Below are 16,203 nucleotides of genomic sequence, written 5' to 3' on the forward strand. Positions count from 1 at the left end.
TTTGATAAAATATAAGTAGAAGAAGACCCTTGTGTGGTTGATTGAGTTCCCATCATCTATCTTAAAGAAATGTCCAATGATTTTTTTTTCTCTTTTCCCTTTATAAAAGTTAGAATTTTCGTCCTACTCCTATGCCTGCCATTCCTTTCCCTAAACCAAGAACTTGTCTTGTTCCTTAAATTTTCCCTTGGGGGTTGAACATCAGTTAAGAGAGAGAGAGAGAGAGAGAGAGAGAGAACTTGTGCGGATGCTGGAAATCATGCAGATGAATTTGTGTCACAATATTATATTTGTTGGCATTTTCTTTGTTTGACCACTATCAATGTGTTAGGTTTTTTTTATCTTTTTTCCTAAAAAATTGAGGTTTGTAGCTCTTGAAAAGGAATGAAGAGAACAGATATTGTGGAAAAAGGGTTGGCAAACTGACATTGCTGAGTGTCATATTCTATTTGGATGTTGAAAAATGATAAGAAAATGGAAAGAAATGTTAAATTATTTCATTTGATTTGTTGTAGAAATTTAGTGGAAGATAAAATATGATGCAATCTTTTAAAAAGTTATGCTTTTTCAAAATTTTCTTTTTCTCAGATTGGAAAATTATTAATTTCTTTAAATTTTTAGATTTTTTTTCTTGAATTTCCTATAATTTTATTTATTTTTTCAAAATTAATAAAGAGACCTCAGCCAATCCATCCACTTATTGGGCCGTTTTATTCAAACCCACAGGAGAAGAAGCCCAGTTAAACTGAAATAACTTAGATCCAACTATCAAAGCCTGACTAGGATTTGGGCTCAGAGTAGTAAAAATTAGCCCAACTTCTACCCACTTATTAGTGGTTCCAAGTTTGCAAGAATTGGGCCAGGCCCGGATGAGGCCCATTTAAAGTTATGGTTAAGAGCGAAGCCAACAAGGCCCGAAAGACAAGCCAAGCCAAGCCCAAAGGAAGAGCAAGAGAGAGAGCGGATGAGAAAATGAGATAAGGATTTAAAGCAACGCCTTTCATTTCCCTGATTTCCTCGACCTTTCACTGCCAATTTTTATATTTTCTCTCGAATTTTGTGCTTTTTTCTCAATTTTTAGAGGTACACTTTCTGCTTCCGCTTCCGCTTCCATATATTTCCATTATTAAAACTAACAATTCAGTTGAAATTATGACTGGATTCATTTTCATATTTTGTGATGTCGTGTTTGCGTCTGAAAACTTCGCAAATTTTGCTTTCAATGGTTATTTTGTTGGGCTTGTTTTTTTTTTTTTTTTTCGTGCACTTGTAGTAGTCTTCATTCTTGTCTCTGCTTGGTTCCGGGGAAAATGTGGGGAAAGAGAGCAATCAGCTCACTTTACTGGACTTGGGTTGTGCATTTTTCGGGGACAAAAAACGAGGGTAACCGGGGGAATGGAATTCTCTTTTCTATTTTTGTCTGCTTTCTCGGCGACCAAACAGAGTTCTGGATTATTGAGATTTTCAATAGAAATTTTGGTAATGGTCTGTTGGGTGAAATACTTGTCAGTAGTACTGATGGATATTTATGCGAATTGGGGTTAATTGTGTGTATGTGCACCTAGCAAGCATTTGTCAGATAATCTTTCCATTTGAAGAGAGAATTTTACCTATAATTTATGCTAATTAAAAGCTTGGTTTGTGCTTTCTGTTATCTTTTATGGAGTTGAGGTTGAGTAATTATGATTAATTTGGTGTTCAAATTCTAGTACATACAACTGACTTTTGATGCAGATAGGATGCAGAGTTGAAGTTAGGGTAAATTTGAATGCGATAAATTCAGTCATTTTCTTCCCCAAAATACAAGGAGAAGAATGCAAAGTGTGGCCACCTTAAAGGGGATTTTTATTTAACTATTCTGGAAATTCAGCCAACTTTGGAATAAACGTATTTGAAAAGTCAGTATTAAAAAAATCAGTTGTGGATAAATCTTCTTAACAAGATATATTTTGGGCATTGTGAATGGAAAAATTTTACCTTATCACTTACAATTTGGTGAGCTTCCTACAACTATGCAAGCTGCAATTGGACTCAACTTTTGAATGAACCATGTAGAGGATAAAAACCTTATGAAAAGTATCTGAGAATTTCTGGAGAGAATTAATGGAGATTTTTGTCTTTATGTTGGCCCGTAGTTGTAATCATACGATGTTGAGAATGTTGTTTAAACTTAATTGCATGCTTAACAAAAATAGGACCAAAGTTAATGAATTGATGATCAAACTTTTTTTTTTTTTTTTTTTGATAGGTAAATGCAAATAGTATTAAAATGTCAAAAGGGGCACACCAACGTACACATGGTGTATACAACAGCCTTGAAATAGCGCCAAAATGGATAGGGAAAACAAAAAATACTCCCTCCTTTAATCCGACCCCAACCAATCAATAAAATCAACTAAGGACATAGATGAATGTTCTATAAAGAAGTTAGTCCAAGATAACAAGCTGCACAAAGATGATCAAACTTACACTGTAATTATTTGACTACTCTTGTCCCATGATAGTGATTCTGTCTGCATACAAATTATCTTAGTTTGACTGCAACTATGCTGGCGTGGGATGATATAATTGGAAATGATAACTGATTTCAATGAAAGTTTTAATTTCTCTTTGTCATACTTTCCCTCAAACATTCCAAAAACCAAACAGAACCAATGTTCGCTTAGAACAATCGCTGTTGTGACTGCAAATTACAGCTCATGAAAACAAATCAATGAATCATTTGCTTAAGAGCCATTATTCATCTTGATCTAAAGTACTTGTCTCCTAATAACTTGCAGAATGCAGCTTATTGAAATAATCGCATGTTTCTATTTCAGGCTCATGAGTTTTACTTACCATGCAGGTCAGGAATTGAATGAAGAACTTTTCCTAGCTGCAGACTGTTTCTTGATTTCTGTAACTTAAGTCATCATGACACCCGTAATTCCAAGTTCTATAAGCAACATTTCACTTATTTCTGGAACTGCTTTTACTTCAAATAAGAACAATTGTTTGACAAGATGCTATCTTTTGGGTAAATCCACAAAGCAAACATTATCCCCACAAAGGTTCCTCTTACCTCTCTCAACATCAGTTAGACTATTTCCACAATACAGAAGCGGATGTACTTTGCATCGTAAATCAAGAACCCATATATTATCAGCCACAGGCACTGATGTAGCAGTAGAGCAGTCAGATTCCCCTGCTACTGAGGATTCCAGTGGAGCACCAGAAGTTCCATCTGATTCAGCTGAAGCAAGTGAAGAACCCTCCATTAAATCAGATGGTGGTGTCACTTCATCTCAGCCCAAACGTGCAAGACCTAGGAAGAGTGAGATGCCACCTGTAAAGAATGAGGAACTGGTTCCTGGTGCAACTTTTACAGGGAAAGTTAAATCAATCCAGCCATTTGGTGCATTTATTGATTTTGGAGCTTTCACAGATGGCCTGGTGCATGTTTCCAGGTTGAGTGATAGCTATGTTAAGGATGTTGGAAACATTGTTTCCATTGGACAAGAAGTGAAAGTGAGATTGGTGGAAGCAAACACTGAGACAGGGCGGATTTCACTTACCATGCGTGACAGTGATGATCCTACTAAACCACAGCAACAGAAAGATGCTGCTTCCAGTAGTGATAAGCCCAGACCTTCCAGAAGGAACACTCAAAGGTCTAACCAAAGAAGAGATGAGGTGAAAAAAACCTCAAAGTTTGTCAAAGGCCAGGACCTAGAGGGCACAGTAAAGAATTTAAATAGAGCTGGTGCTTTTATATCTCTTCCTGAAGGGGAGGAAGGGTTTTTGCCTACCTCTGAAGAAGCTGATGAAGGGTTTGGAAACCTTATGGGGGGCTCCTCACTTCAGGTTGGTCAAGAAGTTAGTGTACGGGTGCTACGTATCTCTAGAGGACAGGTTACCTTGACAATGAAGAAAGAAGAAGATGCTGAAAAGTTGGATTTGAAGCTCGGTGAGGGAGTTGTTCATACTGCAACCAATCCTTTTGTGCTGGCTTTCCGTAAGAACAAGGAGATTGCTACATTTTTGGATGAGAGAGAAAAAACAGTGGAACCAGCAGAAATTCCAGCGATACCAAAAACTTCAGAAGAGATAGAAGGAAAGGTAAATCAAGCTGAAACTGTGACTGACATACTAGAAGTGCAGGATCAGCCGGCAAGCAGCGATGAGAAATCAGTCAGTGTCCCATCTGCAGTGGATGAGAAGGTAGAAGGTGATGAAACTCCTTCAGAGGAATTGGATGTGGGTGCCAGTGCAGTAGATGATGCCTTAAATGAAATGGCAAGCAATAGTGAGGACTCAGAAAGTGTGATCTCTAATTCATTACAGAGTGGGGATGCAGTCCAAACCATAGAGGAAAAAGCAGTGGTGAGTTCTGAAGTTTTGGCTTCTGAAAGGAGTATATCTACTGCTAGTCAGATAATTGAGGAGGCTTCAGCAACACATGAGGTGGGAAGTGATGCAAAATCTGACCCATCTACAGCAATAGCAGATCAAATATTGTCTTCAGAAAGTTTAGTTGGCAAAGAAGTTGAAGAGAGTCAATCAGATGATACCATAGCAAAAGTTGAAGTCCAAATAGAAACACCTCCTATTGTAGAACCAGTTGAAGAGGAGAAGGTGGATCCTACCCCTGAGAAAAATGGCAGTGTCACCAGCTCTAATGGACAAACAGATGTTCCTTCTTCCCAGGAAAGCATGAATACAGGTTCATAGCATTACCACTTTGACTGCTCTTGATGATTACATAATTGCATTTTGGGAAATTCTAGTATCAAGTCTGTCCAACATAGCAACTTGAAACCTAGTGCACATTGTATTTACACTGTTATGTACAACAATGCAACATAAAACATCATGATCCAGCTACTTTATGCAATGTAAAAACTATAGGAACTGAAAGTTCATCATCGATACATGCCCATCAGTAAATAGATAAGACCATAGTAAATTAAGCAAAAGATTGATTTATGTCCTGCCTGAAGATCAGGTATTTGCTGAGAGGTGTGTAGCATGAACATTTCAGGATCGTTTCATACCAAAGTTCATTTTTCTGTCAGTCCTTGTCAAGTTTTGTTTGGTTTTGAAGTTTCTGGTAACATATATACTTTTTTTTTTTTTTTTTTTTGTGCGTGTTTTCTGATAGGCAAGTAACATATATACGTTTCCCCCTTATTTAAAAGAGTTTAATGTATGTACAGATGGATCAGAAGACGGTGGAAAGCCTGCACCATCTGGAGAATTAGTTGAGAGTCAGATCTTGTCTTCAGAAAGTCAGGACAGTGAAAAAGTTGTTGAGAATCAAGCTAATGATATTTTATCGAAGGAGGAAGTGCAGATACAAACCCCTGCTGCAGAGAATGAAATTCCTTCTGCCACACCAGTAGAAGATGAAAAGGTGGAAACTGTCACTGCAAAAAACAACAATATTAGCAACTCTGATGGGCAGACTGGCACTTCTTCTCCCAAAGAAAGCACAACTAAAGGTTTATACCTTCAACCCCGACAGCTTCTACATTTTTAAATGTATTCTAGAGTTCTATCTCAAATCCATGTCCACAAAATGACAACTTGAAATCTAACATTAACATTATTTTGTACGATAATATAACAATATTAGTTCTTACAAAACCTATCAAAAATAAAAATAAAAATAAAAATTTGTAAAAAGACAAAATTATCAACCAAAAGTTCATTATTAAGTCTTGCAGGTCAGGGCAGACTGCCACTATGAAAGAATGAGAAAGTGATTTGTCTGGGACATGCATGCTAATCAGAAAGATGTTATAGGAACTGTGTTCAAAACATCATTGGTGGATGGTTTTATCATGAAACACATATGGTTATGGAATAAGGAATAGATTTATGCTTATGTTAAATCCATGTGATGAATGTATCATAGGGATACATTGATGAAACCCAAATTCCTTGAAATATTGAAGATATATTTAAATGCTCAGTACTAGTATATAATGTGGTCAAATATGCTCGCAAAATTATATTAATCATACCACTCAATTTTGTAAAATGTAAATGTAATGATAGAAAAGTAATGCCGTTTGTAATTTAGAAAATGACTGGTCCATATAATTGATGTTTTTATCAATTGTTGTTTCTTTCTCGTAGCACCAGTAATCCCCAACAGGAGATATATATCTGCTTCTACTTACTTCAGTTTATGTATGGATTGTAGCCACTATATCACCTGCTCTTGTGAAGAAGTTACGTGAAGACACGGGAGCAGGAATGATGGATTGCAAAAAAGCTCTGTCAGAAACTGGAGGGGATATCGTTAAAGCCCAAGAGTTCCTAAGAAAGAAAGGCTTAGCAAGTGCTGACAAGAAAGCTAGCAGAGCCACTGCTGAAGGAAGAATTGGTTCTTATGTTCATGATAGCCGAATTGGTATTCTGATAGAGGTGAACTGTGAGACTGATTTTGTTGCTCGAGGTGACATCTTTAAGGAGCTAGTTGATGATCTGGCCATGCAAGCTGCTGCCTGTCCTCAAGTGCAGTATCTTGTTACAGAAGAAGTTCCTGAAGAGATTGTCAACAAGGAAAGAGAGATTGAGATGCAGAAGGAAGATCTCTTGTCGAAGCCAGAACAGATCAGATCAAGGATTGTTGAGGGGCGGATAAAGAAGAGGCTTGACGAGCTGGCATTGCTTGAGCAACCCTACATTAAGAATGACAAGGTGGTGGTGAAAGACTGGGTGAAGCAGACCATTGCAACTATTGGAGAAAATATAAAAGTGAATAGGTTTGTGCGGTATAATCTTGGAGAAGGCCTGGAAAAGAAAAGCCAAGATTTTGCTGCTGAGGTGGCTGCCCAGACTGCAGCAACGCCACCATCTGCACCAGGAAAAGAGCAGCCTGCTGCAGTAGCAACCAATGACACTGCTGAAAAGTATGTTGTTTCTTTCTTGAATCTTGAATCTCAACCTGTTATCATATTTGTGGTGATTTACTCTTTTTTTCATGAACTAAGAATAAGCATGGTATTCTGCTAGATAAGCCTTTGAAATTGTGAATGGTACATTAGGCCATAAACTGACATTCCTTCCTCTGCGCTGGAAGTTTTAATAGAAATAGCCATGAATGAATGACCCATGGAACCAGTTTGAAACACCATCCATATTATCTTCCTTTTTTGTTTCCATGGAGTCCTGCACAGTTGCAGTAAACATTTTGCACCTTGATTATTGCATCATGATACTTTGAATCTAGTCAGACTGCCCTGTGCCAAACCCTTTAAATATATGTGTATACTGTATATATATATATATATCAAAAGCAGTCACAAAATTAGATTGTAAAATAAAATCTCCAGTATCATGCCTGCCTGTAGGCCTACAGAGGATCGGTTTACATAATTCATAGGATTAGTAACTTAAACCATTCAGTGATGCTGGCACTGGATTTTCCCAGTATAGTGTACTTTCAGGTCCGGTATATCTACAGATTTTCCTGACAGTATAGCTTTCCATTTTAAAGTTCACTGCTGTTGTTTTCTAAAGTCAGTTCTCTATTACTACTCAACAGAAGCTTCAAGAAATTTCATTAGCTCCAATTTATAGATTTTCTTTTTCCAGTTCACAACAGTACATTTTCCTTTCTCCATGCACCTATTCCCTCAAAATAGTGTATGTTTCTGGTTATTTTTGTCCTTGTATTTACATGTTTTTGTTTCTCAAACCTGTGTTATAATTGAAACATTTGCACAAAATCCTGCTCTTGCAGACCACCAACGGTGACAGTCTCTGCTGCATTAGTCAAACAACTAAGAGAAGAAACTGGAGCAGGAATGATGGACTGCAAGAAAGCTCTGTCAGAAACTGGAGGGGACCTCGAGAAGGCACAAGAATACCTCAGAAAGAAGGGTCTTTCAACTGCGGACAAGAAATCCAGCAGGCTTGCAGCAGAAGGCAGGATTGGATCCTACATTCATGACTCCCGCATCGGAGTGCTAATCGAAGTCAATTGTGAAACCGACTTTGTGGGTAGAAGTGAAAAATTCAAGGAATTGGTGGATGACTTGGCAATGCAAGTTGTGGCCTGCCCACAGGTGCAGTTTGTTTCAATGGAGGATATTGCAGAGAGCATTGTGAGCAAGGAAAAAGAAATAGAGATGCAGAGAGAGGATCTTCAGTCAAAACCAGAGAACATAAGAGAGAAAATTGTGGAAGGGAGAGTAGCAAAGAGGCTTGGGGAGCTTGCTCTTTTAGAGCAGGCCTTCATCAAGGATGACAGCATTTTGGTGAAAGACTTGGTGAAGCAAACTGTTGCTGCCCTCGGAGAAAACATAAAAGTTCGGAGGTTTGTCCGCTTTACTCTTGGGGAGGATATCGGAACCGAAGAATGAGATACACCAAAAAAGAGACCTCGTTTTCAGCATGAAGGATTGAATCAAGCAAATCAGTGAAATTTTCCAATTATGCCAAGTTTGTCGAGCTAAGCTAATTTTGGATGGGAAGAATAATTTTGTTCTGATTAGAAGTTGCGCCTTTTGTAGTTAGTGGTAATTTCTGTGTCATACTCGCTAAAACTACATTTGGCATCACTTTTTGAGAGTTGAGAAGCGAAGGATATATGTTTTATTCTCTGCAGTATGGAAAGATGGATATACCATTCTGTGCGGGTAGTTTTGATTATTTGCACTACCGTGTTTCAAAACTGATGCTAGTATTTTTAATTCTTGCCTAACTCTTTCAAGCAACCACAAGCAGGCTTTGTTTGGTTGGCATATCTTATAGACATTTATATTCTTAAATATTATATTATGTTTATAATTAATTTGTAAAAAAAAAAAACTGAAATACCTATTATATTTCAATAATTGATATTTGTTATTAAAAATATATATATAATTCTCTCAATTACTTGAAAATTGTTCTATAATTTAAAATTTAGCAAGTAATTATTTATTTATTCTTAATAATATTTGTGATTAAAATATTTAAAATTTATATTATTTAATATATAAAAATAGGTTGTATATATTAAATAGTACATGTGTGAGTATTATTTTATAATACATTTTATGCATTTTTTTAAAAAATTACCATAATTTTTTTTAATTTTTTACAAAACAAATAATATAAAAAAAATATATTAAAAATTTGAATGAAAATAATAAATTTATATCTCAAATTAGAATTAACATATCCGATATATAAAAAAAAATTAAAAAAATATCACATATTTGAACACCAGATATAATAATTAATATAATAATTTATCCTATATGTTAATATCGGAAGTACTGGAACTACAACTTGAGTTTTGACTCAATTTGCTGCGGCAGGGGCTTATAAGAAAGCTGGACAAATCTGAAGGCAAACCCGATATGGAAGAAACTGATGCAAATTTCGCAACCAAAAATGACAATTTTCACTTAGCATTTGCCTTGACATGTTCAATTCCATTATACACCCGAATCCTAGCTTTTCCATGTTCTTACTAGATTGAAACACTGTAATCCAAATGCGAGAACTCCAGGCCACATTGAATTTTCTCCAGGATCATAATATACACGAATTTTGCAGGTTTTTCTTGTAAATATTTATATCTAGAGGGGGAAAACGCCTGAGGATTCTCTCTATCCAAATGTTACAGGAAAAGGGGCAAAAAAAAAACTAGATAAATTAGAGCCACATTAATCTATCTCAAACTTTCATCTGCTATGATGCCACCTAGCTTGTCTTTTTGAGGGACGAATCGCCAGAGGTCCACTGCAATATCCACTTCTTTCTTCTTATGAAATTTGTATAGCTGCTGTACGTCGTATCTCAGCTGTGGGGACAACAAGAGAATAAGATACCAAGATGTCAGTTTCATAAAAATAGCAATATTCATGTCTCCACCAAAAACATGCTCACTCATCCAACTATGAACATAACCTGCATTAATTTCATGAATAAAGTGGAGGGACAATTTATTAACAATTTAATAGAGCATTTAGACAGAATAAGAATGAATAGAGAGAAACATGATGCAGTCAAAAGTCATGTCCCTCAAGTGGTTGAAAAATGGATTCATTAGATTCCTTCAATTTTTGAAATTTTCAAGTTAAATTTTGATGGTTCAAGGGTAGAGAATAGAAGTGCATCATGATGAGTTATTAGAGATTCTAATGGTATAATAAAAGTGGTTGCAAGTAGGCATATGGGCAATGCGTCAATAATTATTGCAGAATGTATGGCTTTTAAAGATGGTGTGTTAGCTGCTAAAAACAATGGGTTCTTAAATCTAGAGATTGAAGGTGACTCAAAAGTAGTGATAGATAGTTGTAACAAAAAGAGTAACATTCCTGGTTCTATTATGTTGTTAATGAAAGATATTTGGAAGATAACTCAAGACCTTAATGTTTGTATTTGTTGTTATATTTATAAAGAAGCAAATAGAACAACAGATTATTTAGCTAAAAAATGTATCTATAATTTAGAGTCTTGTCACTTGGAGGTCAGATTTTCCTAGAGATGTTATAAAGTTAGACTTCGAAGATTATTGCAGTTCTTTCAATAAATGTGTAAATACTCTACTTTGTAATTTCTTTCCATTAAAAAGGAAAAAAAAAGAAGTCATTTTTACTGTTTTAGTACCTCACATAAAACTTCAGCACTACTAGCGTTGAAATTGCGCAAAGCTGCCTTTCTCACATGCTGCAAATACCAAAAAATGAACTCATTGTTGTACACATGATAAATATTTTTAAAAACAGCTGATTTAGAAATTATATTACCATAGGAGGAACAAAACAAAACAGGCCAAACGCATGCCTTTCCATCATATGAACAACCAAACAGTAGAAGACCACTAGGAAGCAAGATTTTGACACTAGATGAATTCAGGTTTCATGTTACAAGAAGCGACAAGCAACAATGCACCACCAACATTAAATACATTGAGTACAAATCTTATGATGCAACCCATTAACATGTGACTTCAAATAAAGAGATATAACATGAACATGGAAGACCCAGAAAATACAGAATAAATCAGTCCTAGCAACAAAATTTATAGGATAAAAAGGTGTATAACTGAATGATTGCAACTTCATTCAGATTGCAAGAGTGGTCCAAATGGATTTCACATTCACAATAATCCAACAGGGGTGACCCCTAAGGCCTGGCTTAACTGGCTAGGGTGTGTGAGGATGAGGTAAGTTCTAGTTTGGTTCTGCATAAAAGAAAAAAAATTACTTATAAAAGGAGAATGCTACTTGAGTGCATCTTGCAGTGGGTCCTGGACCACTGAATATATGCCATGTCTTCTATTTAAGTGCTTAAGAATCAAAACTTGGGGTTTGAGGCTCAAAGAAAGTTTTGTATATAATGTATAATACTATATTTAGCTATTTTTATCACTTGAAAAAGGCCTACTGCTGAAAATAGTAGCACTACTTTCCCAAATAATTTGTAAAAGGCAGATCTGATCAAGCTTACAACTTTAGCTTACATCTCTTGTTGAGCTCTTATGCAAAGAATAAACTGCTTGAGAAGCCACCTGACACAACCAATTAATGAAAATAGATTAATTAGAACAAATATAAATCACAAGCATGTATCTGAAAAATGAGAAAATGGTACCATCTTTACCTTCAAAGCCACAGCGAGAAAATCCATGTCAGCCCCCTTCTTCCGTGTTCCAAATGGAGGATTCATTACAACAGTATCAACAATTTGACCTACATAAGAGATAATCATTGTTACATGGACATAAAATTAAAAGACAAGTGCAGTAATATATGTTGAAGAGCATGTATACAGAGAACATATATACAATTAGCTATTCAATTGAAGAAACAAGGATTAGGATGTCTATTAAGAAATAATTAGCATAAAATCTCATGGAAGGTCATATTTAAGAACTCAAATGTAGATTCTATAAAGGCTTGTGCATGTTGTGATCCAGCCCAAGTCCAATTTTGTACATTAAAATTAGTCTGGACCAACTCCAACCCTTGTGGGCCAAAATTTTAGCCTCATGCTGGCTCAACTTGATGTGTGGTAAAGGCTTCATATTCAATGGGCTACAAATCTTCTCAGTTATACTCTCTTTTATTGAGTTTGAGCCACCTCAAGTCTTCTGATCCTATCTTGATGATGCTTTGGTTAGTAGAAGTGCCAACTCCAAATTTCATCAAATTTATCGTTAATCTCTGAAAGGAATTTGTATGAAGAGAGTGTTTTAAAGAGAATGTGGAAAGATAGGATATAGATGCATTTTCCCATTGCAACGTCCTCACAAACTACACCTTTTTAAATAACTATTACAAGAAACCTAACACAATCCTATCTTGTAGCAAAAAGACTGCTCTCTTTCATTACTCTAGTAACATTCACAAGGGAAGACCAAGGAAGAAGATGGTATAGTCGGCAAGGTTGAAGACGTTTAAACTGTTCAGAGTGGAGCAATCTATTCTCGAACCTGAGAGAACGTGGAGAAAAACTCATCAAGTAATTAGAGTAGAAGCTGTTTTCCCAAGGAGGAAGAGTATGATAAAGAAAAACCAAAAATCAGAGCACCTACTTCAACTACCCATTGAAATCATACAGAGGTAGTGACAGTTTCTCGATGAAAAGGATACTGGAACAATAGGTCATTGATTCACATCTCAACTGATTTCTTCAAAAAGGTGAAGCATTATCAAACTTTTTATCCAGTGACGAGAAAAGAACTACTATGACATCATGGACAAAATCAAGGCTTGGAGTTGAAGCATTGGACCAAGAAGTGAAATGTATCATATGAATTTCAAGAACTGGGTGAGCCTCAACAAGCTTGTGCATAATAGCATGTGGATACAACTCATTGAGGATAACCAATTCAGGGCAGAGGTGGATTCAATGGTACTACAGTAGCTTGAGCTAACTTGGGAAGGGTGGAAGAAACATGCAGGGATAAAGATTGACATTGAATATTAAGAGAGGAGGCACCCCTGTTAACAATGCTTATTAATAGCTTAAGTGTCTTCACCGTTGTCAGCTTCATTACTTTCTTTTTTATACTGTCTTGAATGTTACTAGAAAAATTGCTAGAGAGAAAGGTTTATATGCCACTACATCGTGTTTATTATAATAGAGATTTTTCAAAAATTGTTAGCTTACTTAGGATGGCATTTAACAAGACAAATCCTCCTGAAATAGGAAAAGAGAGGGTTTCTAATTTCTATGAAACATTAAGCTCAATAGAGAGTTCTATTTCAATGTAAAGATCATCAAGATAAGAACACATTTGGACCTCTACTGAACATCTCTCAAAAAACTTCCTCTAAAATGAACAACTCAAATTTTGATGAACATTTTTTTATGGTACATTCTGTCTTTTATTTTGAAGTAGGTTATTGTGAAACTAAATACTTTGTAAAACATTTTAACCATCAAAAAGAGTTTTTACACAATCAAAAAGTTGCAACAAATAGGCTTTTAGTAAGTATTTTACAAGTACTTATACTAATTCATTAACAAGTAGCAAAGAAACAAGTAATTGCTTGTAAGATGGGGATCCTTTTCCTGTATGAGAGGGTCTATTATCAAGGAATCCTGCTGACAGTCAAAAGAAAAAACAGCCGAATTGAACATTTTGCCTGAATTTGGAATTTAGTATTCGTTACTGGATGTTATGAATAATAAGCACATTACTAAACCTTTGATCTGATGAACATGTAACTAAAAATTGCAGTGTACCACGTTTAGTGACACCTTCTATCTTCAGAAAGCTCCTAAATTGACAATTATTATGAATTCTTGATAGGTTGTCTTATTCATTTTTGTCCTTATGAGGACTTGAACCTGAAACCTCCCACCCATACACCCCAACCTTTATACTAGTTGAGCCAGGCCTCAAGGGCTCCTAAATCGACGATTATGCTCTGCACTTGTTGCAGTCAGTAATGAATGACAACATCAATGTTGAGTAGTAAACTTTGTTTATTTTAAATTTTAGGGAAATCATGAGTGGTAGGCATCACATATAGCCCCAATCTCAAATGAAAGAGTAAATATAATGACAGTTTCATTGAAGTACACTTTTACAGGGAGAAATTAGGTAATGGGGAAAAGTGATGTGGAGGAAAAGGTAGCATGCTTAATATTTTATCATCATTTTAGAGGGATCAAGAAACAAACCTCTCCATCCCAAGTTCTTGACATCGCAGTGCACAAAATTCATATCCAACTGCAGTTGAAATCGATTAACACAGCAATGTGTAAGTTGACTACAGCTAAAACATAAAAATGTTCTTTACTCAGTAAATAATTGCATCAAATGATATGAGATTTAAAATGAAATTAAAAAAGAACTCCACCAATTTAATGCATGAAGTTGCAGCACAACAGATCTAGACAGGATGACGGAGAGAAAATACTAAGCTAGGGGGAACAAGACATACCTCAAGATCCTCTGCATTTAGTGAAGCAATTTCAAGTGATTGAGGATCAATATCGAGGCCAATAACATGTCTGTTGAAAAATAATCAAAAGTGACATAAAAAATAAATAAATAAATAAAAAGGATGTATAAATCAAAAGCTTGCTAAAAAAAAATCGAATTTATCTTTGTTTTAATTTTTATGAAATCAATATTATGGATTTAGAATTTGGGGTAGGGGCATGTAGCTTTATAGGGCTGAGTCTTAAAAGTATTATGAAGCTTAAAGGGTTGAAGTAGAAAGAAAAATGGGCAAAAGCTATACTACTCACTCAGCACCCAAGAGAGCAGCTGCCACACCCAAAGTACCACACCCACAACCAAAATCAGCCACTACCTTGTTACTCACGTCACCAAATGAATTCTCCGCCTTACCAAATTTCCAAACAACAATGAACACCATTACAATTAGAGCAGAAACTGAAGCGAATATGAAGATAAAGGAAGAAGGATCAACAAATGAATAAGCATAAAATATGTATAATGTTAGAGAATGATACAGTGTAGAGCATCCGAGAGGCAATATGAGGGCCAGTCGGGTACTGTTCCAGTTCCACCTGCAGTAGCAACAAACCATCTCAATTCACTCAATCAGACGTGTTACGACTTGGTACTGTTAACTATACTCCGTTTGGCAACCGAGAAAAGGTAGGAAAAGAAGAGACAAAGAATGCTTTGGAATGCTCAAATTGCAATGTTACAGTTGGTTTTTCGATAATTTTCTGAGCAACCAAACAGAGAGAACATGAAAGGAGAGAGACCTTTGGGTTGGAGAACTGTTGAAGATCACCGAGGAAGGATTCTAACTGCTTCAGCTTCATCTTCTTCCAATCAACGATAATTTTGGAAAAGGGAATAGAGGTGGGTTCATCCCCTTTTTGAAAGGAAACCCTAATTTTTTTTCTTTTCCAAAATTAGAAAAAGGGAATTTAATGGGATATACTGGGAATTTTAACTTTAGTTCGAGCCATTTATGAATTATGATACGCGATTCATCCGGGATATTAATATGCGATGCATCTCCTTTTTCCCTGTTGCTCCCTTTCAATCTGGGACGTCCACGTGGCAAAGGGCCCAAAAGGTTGTTTTTGGAATTCCGATAAAAAGTACAAACCGGATTTAAAATAATTGTACGCTGATTAGAAAGAAAAAGTAATTTGCAGAATATGCTACTCACGAATATAGTTCCAAGATTACCATGGTCTGACCCAGATAAGGAAAAAGAAATTGCAAGAAAAAATTGTCCAAAATATATTTTCGAAAAAATGAAACCAGAAAACATTTTTTCATGAAAATTTTCAGTCCAAAATAGACAAATATATATATTTTTTTCATTTTAAAATGTCTTTTAGAATGAGGATTTTAGTTCAAAATAAGTGTTGATTTTTTTTTTTTCAAATTTAAAAAAAAAAATTCCAACAAATGTAAGAAAATATTGTAAATTTTTTTTAAAAATAAACTAAAGAATGAGAGAAAAAATTATCCTTTGAATTAAGATATATTTTTTATTTACCAATTTGTAAAGATTTAAAATATAAATAAAAAAATTAAAATATTTTAATTAATTTTTAAGATATAATATAAAATTAATGGAAACATTTTTTTAATCTGTTCAAATTATTATGAAAATGATATATAAAATTAAAAATTTTATTTAGATAGTGTTTTTCAAAATAATTTCTCATAATAGTTAACAAATGAGAACAATTAAAATTGTCTTTTAAAAATACCATATTTTTATTTTAAAAACAGGAAATTATTTTTTCTAATTATCAAATAAA

The 16,203-nt window shown here is 35.2% G+C and overlaps 2 protein-coding genes across 3 annotated transcripts; one reads left to right on the plus strand and one right to left on the minus strand.

Moving 5' to 3' along the window:
• Positions 1–928: 928 nt before the first annotated feature.
• Positions 929–8,665, plus strand: LOC100262932 (polyprotein of EF-Ts, chloroplastic). Of its 2 annotated transcripts, none has more exons than XM_002280676.4 (5): positions 929–1,083; positions 2,846–4,702; positions 5,196–5,480; positions 6,188–6,899; positions 7,733–8,665. In XM_002280676.4, exons 2-5 carry the CDS (start codon positions 2,914–2,916, stop codon positions 8,352–8,354), a joined length of 3,408 nt encoding a protein of 1,135 aa, XP_002280712.1. In that variant the 5' UTR covers positions 929–1,083; positions 2,846–2,913; the 3' UTR covers positions 8,355–8,665. The 2 variants fall into 2 exon arrangements, with proteins under 2 accessions (XP_002280712.1, XP_019078593.1); XM_019223048.2 differs by having other exon boundaries at positions 991–1,083; positions 2,820–4,702.
• Positions 8,666–9,358: 693 nt separating this feature from the next.
• LOC100264490 (uncharacterized) lies at positions 9,359–15,401 on the minus strand. The gene is made up of 9 exons (XM_002284061.4): positions 15,184–15,401; positions 14,923–14,979; positions 14,695–14,792; positions 14,385–14,454; positions 14,122–14,170; positions 11,590–11,678; positions 11,450–11,497; positions 10,594–10,653; positions 9,359–9,784 (listed from the first exon to the last, which is right to left on the minus strand). The coding sequence occupies exons 1-9, from the start codon at positions 15,241–15,243 to the stop codon at positions 9,653–9,655; spliced, it is 663 nt and encodes a 220-aa protein (XP_002284097.1). The 5' UTR covers positions 15,244–15,401; the 3' UTR covers positions 9,359–9,652.
• Positions 15,402–16,203: the final 802 nt, after the last annotated feature.

This window comes from Vitis vinifera, chromosome 11, assembly GCF_030704535.1.
Source record: "Vitis vinifera cultivar Pinot Noir 40024 chromosome 11, ASM3070453v1".
In the NCBI taxonomy this organism is placed as follows: Eukaryota; Viridiplantae; Streptophyta; class Magnoliopsida; order Vitales; family Vitaceae; genus Vitis; species Vitis vinifera.